We start from the raw sequence: 18,948 nt of genomic DNA, 5'->3' as shown, positions 1-18,948 counted from the left end.
AAGTGCTGTATATTTGTAGATATATGTACCGGCATTAATCAAGATTTTGAGGTGTGTGAAGGAGAAGCTGCAGCTGTGTGATGTAGAAGAAGAAGCGAGTGCCGCCGGCTCCACACCACCTGTACCAAGAAGCGGGTGGAGCCGAGGGCGTGCGTCACTAGGCACGTTCAGAGCCACATGAAACACACGCCAACCAAGTAATGGATGAGCGTAGTAAAGCTGTCACTTTAAATTAACACAGTGTCGTCCTATGCGCTGGCAGAACATGCTGAAATTACGAAGCGTAACATAGATTGGAAAAGCGAGCGGGTTTTAAAATCATGCACAAATAAATATTCCCTGATGTCCCTATCTGGAATTCCTCGTCATTCAAACTAAAACTCAGTCTCACTGCCAGTTCACTTCTTATCGTATAATATTGTTGCCTGTGACCTAATTTGTGAGCATAAGCTGCCGTGCGGGAGAGTCAGCACTTTCGTATTCTTGGTCGGCGTTCTTACTCTCCTTCGTATACATTAGTCTGCGAACAATCTAGATCTCCACAGAGTACCTAAACACCCTGTCTGTCCAGCATCTTCCACTGTAAAGAAGCGCAAATAAGACCCCCCGTCACAGTAAATTCAACATCGGAAAGAAAAAGGGAGGCCGATTAGCAAAAAGGCCGAACATTAAACCAGTAGTTATGATGGAAATATGTCATCAGATCACCTGACCCCACGCCAGTTTTTTGCATTCAGGGCACGAGTGGAAGGGAAAGCATATCAGCGCAAATAATTTGTGGTATAGCGGAAGAAGCACGATCTAAACTATACTAACTTTGTCCTAAAAGGCTCTTTCCGTTGTATATTTGTTTTCGGTTCGTATGATACTTGAATTCGTTAGTACCTTTCACAAGCATAAGAATTAGACTTAAAGTTTTACTCGTTCTCTGAGAAATTTATATATCAGCCTTGAGCATTAAAGACAACGCAAGAACTTTCTCAACCATTGAAATGTACTAAACCAAAGTTTAAAAGCCGTGCCTTCGTTTTCCTTTTTTTTCAATATCTGGGAGAGGGCAGCTGGTGTGGTGAGGACGACACGGGCGCGTCCGTGCCAGCGGCCAGTACTCTTCAAGTGGACGTCTTTGCACTTTTACCGGGAACCCGTATAAGACACTCTCAGAAAGGCCCGGGCAATAATACCTCTACCGCCGACGCTTCTCCCCTAGGGATGCATAGCGTGACTGGGTACCATCTGGGCGTCTCAAGACCGTGCGTTCCACACAGCGGTGAACCCGAGACAGGGGACGGGCCACGACGGCTCAAAGAGGGCAGGGCGGCCGCTCATTCGTGCACGAGAAGGCATTGATCACCTCGCCTAGTGCACTGTTTGGCTGACCACTCTCATCACTTACACCTGGAAATAGGACATGGGCGGAAAAAGCAAACAAAGTAATACAATACACGAAAGAAGTCTCGAAAGTGTAGGAGGTCCATATACAGAAAAGAACCCGAATTCTCTTAATTAATCTATCTCCTGTGCATAGCATCGGTCTTCTTAAGACATCGTTGCTATGAATAGCATTGTTTCTGCTTCAAGCAAGAGAATGTCATAGAACTGACACAATAACTTGCGTAATTTGCAATTTCATTGCTTATCTCCCATATTTGCCAGCAAACGTATGTAATATTAAACTGTTTTTCTTCCGCAAGGAGAATATTTGGTAATATTGTATAAAACGGATGTTCTTTACTCCTGGTCCTGGAACATTTTAATGTGGCAGAGGAAATCAAACTGAGAAGCAGCGCTTTAACAGAACGGCTGGGTAATACAGAGTTAGTCCTCTTTTACGTCATTTTCTCCCTGGATTGGCTTTTTTCGTTAGAGCTGTCTACAATGCACCAAGCATCTTTTGCGGTCCAGCGTTGAAATAGATTTATCGAAACCCTTTTGTGCATTCCAAAAGCATGTCCCACTGTTCGTAATTTTTTGCTTTGAAACGTTCAGCGTTAGCAGGTCGCATGTGAGCTTTAGGGAGCACATGCATAAATAGTGTCTTTCCTTCTTATAGCCTCCTTTATGAAAGAATTGTTTGGGTAATACACAGAGGATATTTTCTGAGCTCACGTTCGGGCAGCACTAGTACTAATGGGGGAAAATTTACATTGTTTGAGTCTCTCAATATCTTTCTTTTTTTGCAGCAGCAGCAGAAAGCAATTCTACAACCGCATCTTTCATTCCGGGAAATAAAAGGCGGCTTTTGAAGGCCACCTTTCTCTACACGTTTTTAAGTGCAGATTCAACTGCAGTGCCAATATGAAGTTAGCCATTTGTTCTCATCTATTAGATTTTTTTTTTCGGCAGGAGAATTACTGGTTCGTACGCAGAACTTCCGTGCGTGCTGCGTACCCGTTAAAATCACGAGAAATACCATTCAGCATCGTAGCGTGAAATTCACCCTTGCGAAATCATTAGAGCAGAACGTTGGCAGAGTGGGCAGCGCTTGCTACATTATTGTCGATGAGGCATCTGAAAGATAAGCATGCCATGAACGGTAGCTTTCAAAACAGGATTTTCAAATTTACGGTATTAACACAGCATTAAGTATAACAAGTGCTAGAAAGTGGGATGTGATTTCAGAGTGGAAGTGTGCACTTCTATATAGAAATAAATGAAGTGGCGATATAACTTGGCTGAGTCCGGACATACGCTTACAGAAGCAGAATTGAGCTCTGGATTAATTAACATTTGCTTTACTTTGGCATGCAGAGTTACGCTAAGCATTTAGAACGCACTTTAGACTTTTATTGACACGAATGAGGCCTATTTAGCGGCCAAATAAAATGAAAACTTTCGCTCCGTAAAAGAGCATATTCTGTAGTAGCCCACCATGAAAACTACAATGAACAAAATGTGGGATTGTGACAACAGCGAGTAATAAGGAAGCAACTGCTCATCGGTATCTACCCAAGCGCAGCCACACAGCTACAAAGGAAAGCTCTACAGCTTTCTAGGAATCTTCATCGCCCTGGTGAGGGGATCGAACCTGGGATCACCGCTTTTTCGGGGCAGCCGTTGTACCGACTGAGCTAACCAGGACTGTCAACCAGTCAGACGGTAGGGTGAGAGCGAACTGTCCATAACCCGAACTGGGAATGGTGTTGATCGAATATTTAGGGCAATCCACCAAGGTGGAGTATATTTGTAATAAGGGACTATTTACTCATTTACTCCACCTTGGTGTATTCCCCTAAATATACGATCAACTATTACGAGCGTTTAAAAATTCGCTCGAGAAAATTGCTTTCTCGAAGCTGGAAGAATGCGCGGATTACGAATAGCCGGAAATGTAGCATAAAAGTGCATGCAGGAACCCTCCGGCACTCTAGTTGTTACACATTGCAAGCTTGGGGAAGGACAGGCGTTTTATCCGGGTGTTGCGAGGAACGCAAACATCTATCTGATGCATTTACATCGCTGCAAACAGACGCCAACCCCGAAATTGATGGCAAACTTTTGAGCTCTGTGTTTTCTCTCCTTGAGAGGCGCATGCCTCTCACGAGTTCGTGCCGTCAATGCCCGTACAGCGTTCCGGTATTCAAACTGCTAGAAAGTTTTTTTAGAACTTCAGCATAAAACAGAAGGATATCCACGCTCCTTATCAGCCTCCAGCTTTTCGTTGCCCGCCATCCGAAGTCTCTTCAGTGAAAATAAGACCGGCTTGATAAGATTTCTGCAGTGTATAGTGTCCTGTATCATACCTGGTGATTTGACCAGATGTCAAACACACCTCAAGATACATACGCCGCCTTGCACCTAGCTTATAAATCGCTTGTAACAACTAAACTACCTAAACTACTGTTCCAACAAAACTATGGTACAATTAGTTTGAGTATTCACCGGTTGTATTAACAGGAATTGCAGCGAATCTCGGAAACAACTTTATAAACATTCAAGCTATGTTTTGCTGTTTCGGCAATGAAACTAAATGAATGTACGAGGTGGAGAATGCGAATTAAATGTTTCTAAATCGACCGACCGCAAACTTTTAGAGAATTCAAGTTTGCCTAAATGTTTTCGCTCATTAGGCTTGTTGTACAAATACTTCAAAAAAATCGGGGGTCCTTTCATTCGCTGCGAACTTAACCCGCTTAATGAGATTGGGTCTAACAGGTCGTACTCCAGACGAGATGGCTCGAACTCGGTGAGTTGCTGCCATACGTGTGATTCATTTCTGTTATTTCTGCGAAGCACGGCAATGGTTGACAATTAAGCTCAGCAAGTTAACGCTTCTGACAATATCTAATTATTTTTTTCTAGACCAAATTGCGTCTTCAATCAGACATAAAATCCCTGCCTAATCGGAAGAGTGGGAACAAAATAGTCTAAAACACCTATCCTATCTAGCTGGAAGCATGGAGCCAAACTCCCTCAGGAGTTGGAGGATGTGCGCTCTTGTGGCGTGGCATTAAATTTCCAAAATCTAATTTGAATAAGAGGCATGGCGGCCCACGAACAAGGTTTCCGATGTTCCACCCCATCAGCGTAGAGTGGCGACGAGGGTTCCGGGATTAGCTTTCTTCGTCTCTTTTATACCTGCGCTGTTGGCGGTTCGCCACAGCAAGAAATATTTTATTGGCCACTGCCTTCTACTTTTTTTTCCGTCACTAAAATTGCATATCCCCCCCCCCCCCCATTACGATAAAAAGAAAAACAAACGCACTTATGCAGTTTACTGCTCAAAAAAAAAAAAACAGAAGACGAAGCCACGTTAGAGAGATAATGAACCCGAGGGATTGACGGAAAAGTTGCCAATATATGCACCCCACTAATTGTAATAAACGAAATGATTGCCGATAATTTCGATGAAAGTATAAGACAGGCTAATCAAGATATCGGTTCAATATTCTTTACATGAGGTACGTGTATATATCGGGAGTTCCTAGAGTTTTTGTTCTGAAATGTCTTGGCCACAATTCTAATAATATTGGAAAGCATGGTCTGTCTGTGGACCAATTACCAATGTTGCCTTTGCCCTGCTGTTTTGCGTTTTCTGGTAATTTGGGAGCGACCCGGAGTACTGAAATATATGCAGTTGAATTCGAGTTCGAACGGAAGTTTGAACGGAGTTTGAGCAAAGGCATTCATAATTAGACGTGAAAATGCAGAGTCCTGCCTAAAACATTATGAAACCATTAAGAAAGAGATGTTACGATTTTAACGCGGGAACTGCATCATCTTGCTTTTTATGCCTGCCTTAAACACACACACACACACACACACACACACACACACACACACACACACACACACACACACACACACACACACACACACACACACACACACACACACACACACACACACACACACACACACACACACACACACACACACACACACACACACACACACACACACACACACACACACACACACACACACACACACACACACACACACACACACACACACACACACACACACACACACACACACACACACACACACACACACACACACACACACACACACACACACACACACACACACACACACACACACACACACACACACACACACACACACACACACACACACACACACACACACACACACACACACACACACACACACACACACACACACACACACACACACACACACACACACACACACACACACACACACACACACACACACACACACACACACACACACACACACACACACACACACACACACACACACACACATACACACACGCACGCACGCACGCATATATATATATATATATATATATATATATATATATATATATAGCTTGCGTGATATTTAATTCGCTTCATAATCCGGTTATTAAGACAATATGATCATAAAGATAAGGGCTGAGATGGTTAACCATCACAGAATAAATAAAAATGGAATTAACAGCAGCAAGCCAATTTGCCAGATACAAGTGTTGTGAAAGAACAAAGAGCACAGCGTCAACAAGCGTAGCATTGTTTACGATGGACTGGTAAAATAAAGTTGAAGTTGACGCATAAACGTGCTTTCACTATCGGAAATGTTTGAGTAATTTGCGAATGAGGGCCCCAGAAGCATGATTTCTCTTTGAGCGCATAAGTGCACGCTCGAAACACTGTTGTTCGTGGGGTATCATTGATGATTGATCGAAACGCGTTTCAAGCATTTTTGAGCGGCAGTTATGTAGTTCCCGTATCCTGGCCATGGTTCTCACCTGTTCGTTTTTTACTTATCGTATATTTAAGTTATTTCTTTCCTGGTGAACAGTAACCTACTGCCCTGGCAGAACTCACGCTCATAGTACAATGTAATGTTAGCCAGTCTTTTAATGAAGATAAGAACCTCAAAACAAACACTTGCATTGTATTGTATGAGCTTCACGTACCTTACCGTACAGCACGTTCCACTATTGTGCAGTGAATGAGCTTACATATATCCGCTCATGTTCCACAGTATAGAATTTTCTAGCTCATCCTAATATTCTTTTTTTTTTTAACCAGCGTCTTTGTTTAGCTCATATATAAGTACAACTGACGCAGTTTGTAGCGAAAAATACGCAGCCAAAGATACTGCTATTATTTTTGCAACGATTCACACTCTAAGATGCATGAAATGACCAACCATAATTTAAGTATAGCATTTGACCCCGCAGTTATGTGATATTCTATGGTTTTTACATTCGAAACGACACAGATCTTAAACGCGACCACTGCCTATTCTACAGGAACAATTGGTGTTGTTGGCGATTGTACGCAAGCTCTTTCGTCGAAATATTTTTATAAATTGTATTATGCTCATGTAATGTATTTGAAATTCGCATGTAACTTGGGTAAAAGAAAAATTTAAAGTCATGCTCGAAACGAAAATCAAGGCAATATATTATTTTGTAATATTTCCTTGCATTGTTTTTTTGCGTGTTTTCATGTATGAAACAATACACAAAATATTTCAAATTATTTTACGTCACTAAATTTTTAGGAGCTCTGGTAGAGTTAAAAGCCAATTTTTATATTTATTTATATAATGTTTTTCGTAATAAGTTTTTAAAAAATTCGAAGACTATTATAGTTTATGTTGAAAAAATAAGCTTGATTACCTAACTGGTTTCTGGTTCGATATGTTTGAAACATTGCGCAAAATGACTTTTTCTTGATATCAGGCCAGTATTGACAATCGAAGTCATCAAAATAAAAACAATTATAATAGCTCTTTATAGACATTGAGTTAGACTTGATCAGGAATATTTACACGAGTAAATTTTGTACGACGTGAGAAATTGTTTTCTGAATTACATCTCAATACTGCGTTTTGCATACATTGACAGGTCCAGTAGGGTGCAAAATACCGCCCTCTAAATATCGGGTCAAGCTCAGGCACCTTATCGGGCTTTCATAAGGTACCATTAGTTTCAAGGGGATTTCTCTCACACATGAAAGTCGCACTTAAGCCGTCTTGTTTACTTCGTCGCTGGTATTAGCAGGAGCCGATTAAAAAATAACAATCTTACTCACACGTGAAAGCAGTTTGATGCAGAGATCACTATTAAATTCGGCGACCTGTAACAGAAAAGAAAGCCTAACAGTGTAATCTCGAATATATTTTCCGCGACAGAACGCCTCGATTGATTAATACTTTTTATCTGTGCTAAGAATATATAGACTGAGTAGGAGAAAGAATATATAGACTGAGTGGAGAAATTGCTTCTCCAGTTGCCTTTCCAATTGCTTCTCCAATCTATTCCTGGAGGCGACGTCAAGTTGTTCGTTTACAGAGATGCGGTGAACTTGCTGGAATAATAATTCTGCCATACATATCTTTAAAATCGAAATAACTTAACCTTTTGAAGGCCTCAGTTGAGCAGACGCTAGTCAAGACACAAGTTAAAATTTATTTTTCTTCCCTCTCTCGTCGGCTTTGGCAGCGCCGCCGGATTTCATCGCCGTAAAGAAAATCTCAAAAACGAATCGCGTAACCTAAATTTTCTCTGAAACAATATTTGAAACGTACCGCTTTCTCCCTTCAAACATCTTACATGAACTGAATATTACTGATATAAGGCAGGAAGTTGCTAGTCATATGACCCCAAGTCTTTATTGTATTAATATTGACTCCAAGTTGGTTTGCGGGGTTTAACGTCCCAAAGCAACTGAGGCTATGAGAGACGCCGTAGTGGAGGACTCAGGAAACTTCGACCACCTGAGGTTCTTTAACATGCATTGACATCGCACAGCACACGGGCGCCTTGCTTTTCGCCTCCATCGAAAAGCGGCAGCCGAGGCCGGGATTCGATCCTGCATTCTTTGGGAACAGTAGTCGAGCGCCGTAACCACTGCTCCACCCCAGCGGGGCAACATTGACTCCAAGTCTTTATAATATGAATATTGCACGTCTAAAATAAAGAGGCTTAAAGAGTCTAGCTTGGCGCTTTGTCTGAAAGCTTCTTCAGCAGGTTTTCTAAATTTTCTTTGTGAACCCAGGAGGTGTGCGACAGCGGCCTGTTCGGCGGCGGCGGCTCGGCAGGCGCCGGCAGTGGCGGGGCGACCTCCCCTCGACTGTCCTCATCCGGCGGGTCGGTGTCGGTCGAGGTCGCCGAGTCGACGCACCGAATTGTCGTGGACTTTTGCGAGAACGCGGGCTTCACGTGCCACGACTTGCCGTCGCCCACCACGGAGCTGTCACCGATGCCCCGCGACTGGATCGCCATGCAGCTCGGCAGACAGCGGCAGGCTTTCGCTTGGCTAGAGCAGTCCTCGTCGTCTCGCTCCGTGCTCGAGGGCCTGCTCCTCATGAACGTGGAGAGGAACAGTTGAGTATTCAAGTGCCGATGTATTTGCTGGCATTAGGCTTGATTGCCTTTGTTACGTAAGAGTCTCTTGCGCCAATCAGGGGCTGAAAGAAAGCGGTAACTTTCCAGGCACAACATTTCTTCCCAGCGTTTCTTCGCAGGGTTCTCAAGGAGGGAAAGAAATAGGGAAGTTGTGAAGGATAGTGGGAACACTGATGTGAAGACCACTGAAACTATTCGAGCATGCGTTTGACCACAGAATAAAACTTCCTCACACAAATGCGAGGAGATTAAGGATAAAAAAAGGGTGTACAATCCCTTCTATCCAGGCGCACCGCACTCCAAGCAGTTGCGGCTTTCTTTCGCCAACAAAAGCTAAAGTTGGCTAATTCGTTGAGCCGAAGACAACGTTAGCTCCTCAGCTGATTTTGTAGCACATTGTCAACGTAGCCTCTCTGTTGCTTTCTATTGCATCGTCAGTCACATGTTTTGCTGAAAAGGCAGTCAGCCGTTCCAGAGGGCCACGGTGAATTAAGTCTTTCTACGTGTGCCAGCCGTGTTGGAAAAGGTTTGCACTCAGCAATTTCGAAGTTCGGAAGGTATTTTTTCTCTTACGGTGTTGATTTCGGAGCCGCATTTTCCCTGCGGACGTTGAAAAGGATCCGTCATCATTTCATAACGGAAGCCCCCAATTATGCACACACATGAAAATTTTCTTCGTTCTTTTCTGAAGACGTATGTTGTTGGTGGGAAGCCGTAAGTTTACAAGCTGCTCCGAAACCTATACAGTTCAAAATTCTTCAACGTCAGATTCCACAGATGTCAGCGTTTTAAAGCATATATAGTGGAGCCCTTATTAGCTCAACATATTGTTACAGACTAGATGGATGAAGAAGAAGAGCTGAGAGAAAGAGAGCTGAGGAGCTGAGTCCAAAATGTAGCGTTCTTGATGTTACGACTTAAGGCAATGCTACTGCGACAAAACACAGTGCACCCTAGCCAGACAGCACCTCCGCTACCACACACTTCTTCGTCTTCCTCCACTCTCAGCTCCTCTTCTTCATCCATCTAGTCTGTAACAATATCAGCGGGACAAGACAAGATAGCGACAGACTTCTCCTCCTCATGTGCTGCGCTAAAAAGGATCCCACTATTGAACATGAACTCACTAACTCAGAAACAAACGTCTCAGATATGCAAATACAGGCGTCGGAAATAAAACACCAAAAATCTTGCTTTCTTGTCACGGCCTGGAGTGCCCAAAATAAGCGTTCGCGGTTAAACAGTTCTAAATTGTCAGTGTCTCTATGTGCTATTGTAATGCATTGTCGTGCTACAGTAGTTCCTGGGCTACACAGTGGTATTACTCATTTAAAGAGTGCACTTACATTCAAGGACTGTTCTCTACCTCCCTCAGGTCAGTTCCCCTTCGTGACGTACCTGGTGTGCGACGCGGCTCGTTGCGACCCAGTGCGGCTAATCATGCAGATGGAAAGTCACCAGGACGCCGGTCCGGAAGGAGAGCGGATACACCATACAGGTAAAACTTCGGATTGAGAAGAGGCAGCAATGCCCAGGCACATTTGCTACATAGGAAACAGTGAAAGATGATTTCTGACTTAAATTATGAATTCAAAGAAAAAAACTTACTTTGAATACAGAAAAGAAATTAAGTTATGGTAAATCTGCTCAGATGTTTGCAGCATACATGTTGCTTACGCTACTAGAAAGTTCGTGCTGAGAGGACAGCGCAAAAGGAAATTACGGAGGCGCACGACTGACGCTCTACAACGGTTTTATCTGCACATATTTTCGTAACTACTAAAAACGCGTAAAACTAATCATATTACACGTAAATCAAATAAGGGCACTGCGTTTAATCCTCAATGCAGTGTGTGCTATTCTTGTTAGCTTAGTAGTAGGCCAAGGTCGCCTAGCATGCGACCGACCTCTCCACATTACCTTTTCTAAAATTGCTTTTATTCTCCCCTTTTTGTTAGCTACCTCACTGCTGCGCAACATTATAGTTATCTAAGCGTAAAGCCCATAGTTTCGCTAAAGTAGAATAAATTAGTGAAAGCGTATCCTTTGATGGCGTTGAATTAAGATGCCTAATACATGTTAATTACAATATACGGGTTATAAAAGGCATAATGAAAAACGCGCTAGGTACACATGATTCCAGTGCATTCTGAAAAGAAGTAAGCTGAGATGACCTGCACGTTATTTGTAAACACCATTCGCGGTTATAGCAGGAATTGTACACACGTACTGCCAAAAATATAACGTCGAGGTTGGTTTCTCTTTGAGCCATGGTGTGTGGCTGCCTGTCCTTGCGAAGCGTTTTATTTCTCTTGAATGTATGAATTCCTTTATACTTCAGTCTTCAAGCATTATTACCTTTGAGGAGAGTTACAAGGGACTAAATATATAACTACACCCCCCCCCCCCCCCCCTCCCGCATCGGTTGAAAACATCTATGGGATCATTCAGATGCCAGTGAAGTAGCTGAGATGTTAACTGAAAACTTTACGGTTGGATTAATCATAGAAATGGGAACCTGATTGCTGTACAGCCAAGAGAAAACAATTCCGGCAACTATGAGCTCTATGTCATATTAAAGCACAGACTATGTTTAGTGCTTTTGTGTTATTGGTTGAACACGACGGAATAAAAGGTGTAAATGTAAAATAAAATATAACATACTGACCTTTTTTCATTGCAATGCCAAAAAGGGTAGACTTCTCGACTCCGCCAAAAGAGCAGTGTAGTGCGAGAGAGCCCAGATCTCGACTGTTAATCTACAATAAAGATTTTACCGATCCAATTTCAGTAACAGTTTCCCACATTTCGAGGGTAAACGGGGTTTGTTTCAAGGCTGAGCCGAGTTGGTTTTGAACATGGTTGAGCGTAGCTGCCGAACTGCAGTTTTCAAAATGGCAGAATCATACTTTGAGGAGGACGACTTCCCAAATTGCGAGAGCGGGCGATGCCATTTGTTATAAATCTCGTTCACCTTAAGGAGTCAATCTGATATTGGTGTGTGTGCATCCATTCTCCAAATAAGGAAGTTGATGAAGACGATGTGCAATGCATAGCGTGAGGAAGTGGCATAATACACGCAATGTCACTGGCAGCGGTTATAGATGCGAGGTTTCATAGTCGCTTCTCATGAAAAATCTGAATTCGCATCCGGTCTGATAGCACTTCTACAGCTGTCGATGTGATATACAAGAGATTTTTAGATATAAAGCATAAACCAACAGCACACACTTACCACACCATACCCTTTTAAAGAACGTGCCACGCTGTTACTGAGCAGTAGAAGGCATCCGCAGTCTGTTTTATATAAACCATGAAGTTGTTCACTGCAAAGCTGGTGTGGAAAAAAAAACGTACTTGTTTTTTAGGAGCGCTGACTATGCGTGTAGGATGTGACTAAAGCAAAATAATTTCTAGGAAAATTATTTTCTTGTTTTGAGGACGGTGGCCACACAAAAAAAACATGCCCCAAGCAAAATTATTCATTCTACGTGAGGTAAATTGCTGAGGTGGCAAATGCGGAAACTACTTCCCATGGGGCCCCATCCTCGAGTGCGCACTCAATAAACAAGAAAGCGGCCACTGCCTGCAGAAGGAGCTTAAGGCGGCCGCTAACTTTTTCATCTTTTTTTTTTTATCACCGCCGGCTTATTGGATGCCAGAGTACGCTGTCTTCAGGCGGTAATAGATGCGACAATAAAAGTAAGAAGGTCTGGCATCCAATCTTGTAATGGACGGCTCATTCCCCTCGGCAGCTAATAAAGGGCAAGTTTATTTTTTCTTGCAGTACTCTTAGAGTGGCTGGACGTAACTCTGGCCAGCTTGTTCGTTTCCCACATACGTCACTGCGCACGGTTTCAATATTTATCCCCCATGCCTTTACGAGAACCAACAAGCTTTTGCGATTTATTCCACCGTTGATGGTGTTCATTTTGCGAATCAGGTCGTATTCTAGTTCAACTACCGCTCCTGTTATAATTGCAGATAATATTAACACTGCGGTGATCCTATAATCAAGAACAGACTCCTATTAACGTTTGTTTAGCCTTGATTCAGGCTTTTCGCTTTGGTCATGCGTATTTTTTCCACATTGGTGCTAAATTCCAAGAACTTCGTCCAAGACAGAGAAAGAAGCGAGCCAGCGCAACAGAAAAAAGAAGCATTGTGGTTTCTAAATGGAGCTATATTTTTTTTTTTGCTTTGCGCCGCTCTTTTCCAACATGTGTTACCTTCTTTCCGTACACAGGGCCGCTTTGATATTTCCAAGAGAGATTCAACCTTGAATGGGGAAAGCATCTGCTTTCTGGCTATTTGTACATCTGCCGCTTTATACAACCGAAATGTTACCCTCGAAAGAATACTGGAGAGATGGGCACCGAAATTTTTAGATTGTGGCAACCTGGATCCGGCAGACGATTTCTCAGTATGCATATCGATACAGGCGACTGATCTGACAACGCCTGCATATTCCGATGGGCTATTTAGATGAGTGAATGCGCGTTGTCAATTTTATTCCAAACTTCAATATGAACTGGACGTCATTTACAACCATTCAAATCAATGAAACCACTGAACCAGCCAGATTAGATAGAGATGACGCAACGTACCCGGAATGATAGCCGCAAAACTAACCCTGTTTCCCTGGACACGCAGATTTCCTCTGTTTGCCGAAGACTCCTAGATCCGTTGCTGAGATATTTTCACGACCAACACTAACTTCGACTAGTAACTGCAGCATCAGGCAGCGCGTAATAAATAATGCTCGTGCATTACGTTACTCAATTTCAAAGCTATAAGCAATTCCAAGCCCCACAGTGGTGGTGCAGTGGTAAAACGCCCGACTACTGTACTGGAGTACCCGGGCTAGGTCCCGACAGCCGGCGGCTGCGTTTCGATAGAGGCGAAACGAAGAGGCATCCATGTGCTGTGCGACTTCAGTGCACGTTAAAGATCTCCAGGTGGTCGAACTTATTGCAGAGCCTTCCACTACGGCAGCCCTTTCTCTCTTTCCGCTTTTACTCCCAACTTCCTCTGTTTCCTTACAGCGCGGTACAGGTGTGCACAAAAACAAGTGTGTGAGATACTGCGCCTTTCTCTTGCTGTGAACCAATTTAAAAGCAATTCAAAAGGTGACAGTTTCAAATTTATAGAACTTGTTTTTGCATTTTTCTTCATTTGCGTTGAGTGAAAGGAAACAACCTATACGGTACTCCGTTCGTTTTATGCCTCCTATTAGTGAGAAACTATGGAGGAGGTGGTAAATTGGGGTAATTAAATATTAAAAAAATGCAGGACTGCGCTTAAGTCTGCTTAGGAGCGGAAATGGCGAAAACCACTTTACAGGACCATTTTCACTACCTACATTGTCATTTGAATTCCCACTGCCATCATCGACATCAGCAACATAGATATACTCTCATAATTATCAGCTAAAGCACTGTCATTCTCATCGCTTCTTCTATCATTATCATCATCACTAACTGCAGCTCATTCTCAATGCTGCTGTCGCCATTATCACTAACTGCGGTATCCGATATCGCACACCTTCCTGCCTTCTCTTCGTGCTCTGTTTGAGGCTACTTGATCTTTGAGAACATCCCTACTGTCATCCTCATGCTGCAGAAATGCAATTGGCTTCTTCCGAACCCGATATTGAGTAGTGGTTAGAGCGCTCGTCTGTAGATCGGAAGGATAGTGTTTCAATTCCCGTTCGAGACACTTTTCTTCTTTAAGTGTCCCATCTTGCGAACAATTCCTGCGAACATTTCTGGAGCCCGTGAGACAAGAAAGGTTTTCTCCTTAAAACTTCATACAAAAATATGTTTTTGATGAAGAGGAGTTAGACCTGCTCTAAAGCGATTCTGTCGTCTGTCGTTATGAAATGCACTCATAAGCTTTAAATAGTTTTTGTTGGGCACATATCACGGTTAAATCCGCTGTACTGACGTCGTGTCCGATATCGCACACCTTCCTACCTTCTCTTGGAACTTTGTTGGAGGCTATTTGATCTTCTAGAACATAAGGTGGTAGTGTCTGAGGTTGCGGGTGTCTTAAATTTACTAGACCTCACTGCACCAGCAGATGTACTGTGATTGTAGTTTGGGGCTATGCTTGTTTAGGCGGATGATTTCTTTAGGACGTTGATGTGGTGGAGTGCTTATTACATCCACAGGTACACATTCATATTACGCTTGTAAATTTTCCTGCAATGGCATATGTCTATCTATTACGAAGTAAGAAAATGTCCGTTAACCCACAGCTTATTAGGGGCAGTTATCCAGCGTCGTCTGGCAAAGGATATAGTCGCAGGGCAGGCCGTGATCACTGTGGTTTCTCTTATAAATTCGTGGTAGAGGAGCACAATGCGCTGCGGCTGAACAATTATGATGTGCTTCTTTTGGGAAGATAGTGCCGTATCTGCTCTTTTGAGGAAGCCTAAAATAAGCTAATTAATAAAGGTTGTTCAATGCATAATTTTCCCTGTTAGGAATTAAAACATGCTACTGAAGAAATACCGACAGTAGGACTTCTTAGGGCATCATGCGGGCTTGCTTGTACTTTGGATATTATACAGAAAAGTTGTATATAAAGTATTCGAGAGTTGAGGCGAAAAAGGCTTATCATTTATGATAAATGGGAAGGCTTAACTTTCTTTAAGCCATCATTAGGGAACAAAGCGCCCTTTTTATTCGCAAGACGAAACACATATCGATTTGAGAGAAAGAGAAGGATGATAGGCGTAGCTTTTAGAACTTTTTTAAAGACGCGCATAATGTATGTACATGCTCGAGGTATACTATATATAAAAGTTTTCTTTTAGGCGCACCAAAAGTTGTTGACGGCGTAAATGAAATTTACACTTGGAAGTAGAAGAGAATAAAAAGCAGGCGGTATGGCAGCCTAGTCGAAAATATTGCTTAAGCCATGGTTCAGGCGTTTCAAAATAAAAAAAAAAAACAGAAAGATAGCAAGGAGAGCTCAGCTGTACAAAAAAAAAAGCAAGTAATAACTAGTGCAAAAAATTCACGAATGCTTTTTCTGTGTGCTGACAACTAGTAACGCTGAAAAAGTTCCTGCGCAGAATGCAGGGCATACAAGGAACCAACCTAGTCTCTCGGCGATGCTGGCGGTATGCATTTGCAACGCAAATATCGACGCCCAAGCCGTTTTCGAGGCTTTTACATTGAAAGCAGTGAAGCTGGAACGAGGCCTCCGCTAGGAATTCCTTTGTCGAGCAGCCCGATTTCGTCTGTTTCCGCGGAAGGCAGCCCTTCTGAGGGAGTAAAATTCTGAACCAAGGAATGTAGGCTCGTTGTGAAAACTAAAATAAAACCCACCATGTTCAGGCGAACATATGGTAATATTCTTTGAATTTATTCGACATCGAGCGCCATAGCGGCGCAAAAACATGAATGTTGAATATTCGCTGTTTATATGCCATACCAAACTATGTGATATGACATTATGTTGCCGAATCACGGAAAAGCTCATGCAACGTCAATAACATAAAATTCAATGCTCTGCCGTAATATTTTTCCCACGAACAAACCATTGATGAACATCAGTTTCGTATATACCTTTCATACAGAAAATTTAGCCAAATTCAGTTATAAGTGAGAGCTTAGCCAGTCTTCCAAATGAGATTGCAAGTTCATTGTTGGTCAAAGTTCTTATTTGATTTCGCAATATTGGCTAGTCACTAAAGTCACTCTTCGTGAACTTCCTTCTCCAGATTGTTTCAGAGGGTGAGTTATCGTATATAGGGACTGCTTGTTTCTCTTGCGCCGGCTGACGACTTTCAAAGATTGCATCCACAGCTAGATCGCGAATATCGCGATGTCAGAAGCACCATGGAGGAAGAGCAACTGCAAGCAAAAATTTTTTGTTCAATACGTTATTAACGCCTACTTCGTAACTTGAATGCATTTCATTTGCGTATCACTGTCAACGATGCCTTTTTCATAACCACGTCCCTCTTGCCTGCTTTTTGAAAACAGAAACAACTCTGACAGCAAGATTTGGGCCGCTGAAATTGTCTTTTCAAAAGGTGTTTTATAATGCCGCTAGTTCGGCACACAAAGAAAGCTTGAATGCCGCCCCAGCCCGGCGTGGCGCATAGGGTCACAAAATAGGGATCTTATATATTGAAGCAGGCACCATGAACAAACACTGTTATCAAACTGTGATAAATGTCAGTTGATCTGTACGCAGCAAATATTTGCCCTGCATGACGTCACAAGGCGCTACGTTCCCTGTAACGATTTCGAATTAATGAAATTGTTATGCAATGGATGTGAGAAACACGTACCCTATGCATGCCCACGTAAAATCAGACTCAGGTTTCTGTTCAATGTGCTCTCCTCTCCTGCAGCTGCACAAAAGTTGTTATTGAAAACATCTGATTTCTCATTATCGTCTATTGCAGTGGCATTTGTGGAGGCCAAACGAAGTGAAAAAACCCCATTTGAAAGCAGATAGAGCACGTTTACGGCGGGAGACATAAAAAAGTGTGCATTTTATTCAGGAATGCTTTTAACAGAGACAATATTAACTGCAACTTTTGTATCGTTTGTCCCTACGGCGGAGGATTTACTTGCTCAGCTTGACCGCATAAACATATTATGTCGTAAAAGATGTTCGGACAAAAACCACATTTCTCACGGATATTCCTCAAATCAAAACCAGATAACTGAGTTGAAAAGAAAATGTCGTTGATTTAGGTCCGATGACAAGATGGAGGAGAAAACTTATATGTAGGACTTGAAATGATTCGGAAAAAGGAGAGTAGGTATGGTTGTGGTGCTGGATGGCAGTCCTTATTCCGGAATGCACTTGTACTCCGCTGCTGCCGGAAAAACGAACTCAGTGCCTTAGGACAAATAGACGAGCACGCAACACTTATGCGAAGAACTTCTTTTTCTGGTTTGGTTTTTGGGTTTTAACGTTTCAGAGTGACTCTGGGCTATGAGGGATAACCTATTTGAGGGCTCTGAATATTTCGACCACCTGGACTTCTTTAACATGCACTGACAACGCACAGCGCACAGGCACCTTGCTTTTATCCTCCGTTGAAAATTCGGCCGCATCTACCGGGATTCATTCCCGCAGCCTTGGGGGGGTCGAGCGCCGTAACCGCTTCATCAGCATGGCGATTTTTTTTTCACTTAAAACAACATTTATTACAGATAGATAGCGGTTTAAGTAAAGACGCGTGTCGGAAGGTTATAAAAACTTCAGTGAAGGATACTGATTCAATCTCATCACACAGTATGCGACGATGTGTGGTATGGCTGCTCATGTCACCAAGAAGGATTTATACATTTTTAGAAGTTCATCTGTGCACAGTTATTTGACGTGTAGAGTAATTTGACTTAACTGTATCTTTTAGGATGAATGTTTGATAATTGCGCCAACAGGAAGGATTTTGGCTGTCATAGAGACTGCGTTGCACGAACAGGGTTGACCCGATAATGCAATGCTACCAACTCTTAACAGACGTCATTTTCGAAAAACATCATGCAAAATTAAAAATTATGTCCGTGATGTATTCTCCCAAAAAGGATACAAAAATACGATTGCACACTTTTCCCTTAAACATTTTGGAACATGTACGGCGTGTTTATATATTTCTTCGAAGCATATGCAATGGCACCAGCCGATTCTACGAAATGAGTTAGCGACCCATCGATGGTGCTGATTCAGAGTAAGATTGTCTTCTTCTCGAGCAGAGCGATAGGAAGTATGAATTAGGGGTTTCTGGTACACTAATAGCTGTCTCTAATTGTTTTGTAGTGGTTTTGCATTTTTTTCTCATTTTTGTGCATATATGAGCAGAGAAATAATACGAATAAACAGTTGAAAGTTCGCCGTTCTTGTCCATAAGTGTCAGTTTTGCGCTGAGTTCGGCGCGGTAGTAAATTAATATGAAAAGCAACTAGCCACTATTAGAGCGTTACTTCTGTTTTCTTCTCTTATATTTGCTCTTGTTATTATGATTGGCTTCTCGCGTGCGTGAAATATACATGCATATATAACCTGTGTCATCACCTTAGCTTTTTTTTTCACTTGTACGTATCTCCCGTTTCTCCTGGCCTTCCGAGAGTGGCACTTCT

General features: G+C 42.5%; 1 protein-coding gene across 2 annotated transcripts in view; it reads left to right on the top strand.

The window, feature by feature from the left end:
• Positions 1–18,948, top strand: part of LOC146174224 (uncharacterized) — a 106,484-nt gene that overhangs the window by 79,893 nt on the left and 7,643 nt on the right. For both annotated transcript variants that reach the window (XM_084584662.1, XM_084584661.1), the window contains exons 5-6: positions 8,487–8,814; positions 10,212–10,334. In XM_084584662.1, the coding sequence (XP_084440788.1) occupies positions 8,487–8,814; positions 10,212–10,334 (451 nt within the window). The remainder of the gene's footprint in view (positions 1–8,486; positions 8,815–10,211; positions 10,335–18,948) is intronic.

The sequence above is a fragment of the Amblyomma maculatum genome, chromosome 11 (genome assembly GCF_055883805.1).
Source record: "Amblyomma maculatum isolate TAMU_Amacu chromosome 11, ASM5588380v1, whole genome shotgun sequence".
NCBI lineage: Eukaryota > Metazoa > Arthropoda > Arachnida > Ixodida > Ixodidae > Amblyomma > Amblyomma maculatum.
This window is presented reverse-complemented; position numbering and strand designations above follow the sequence as displayed.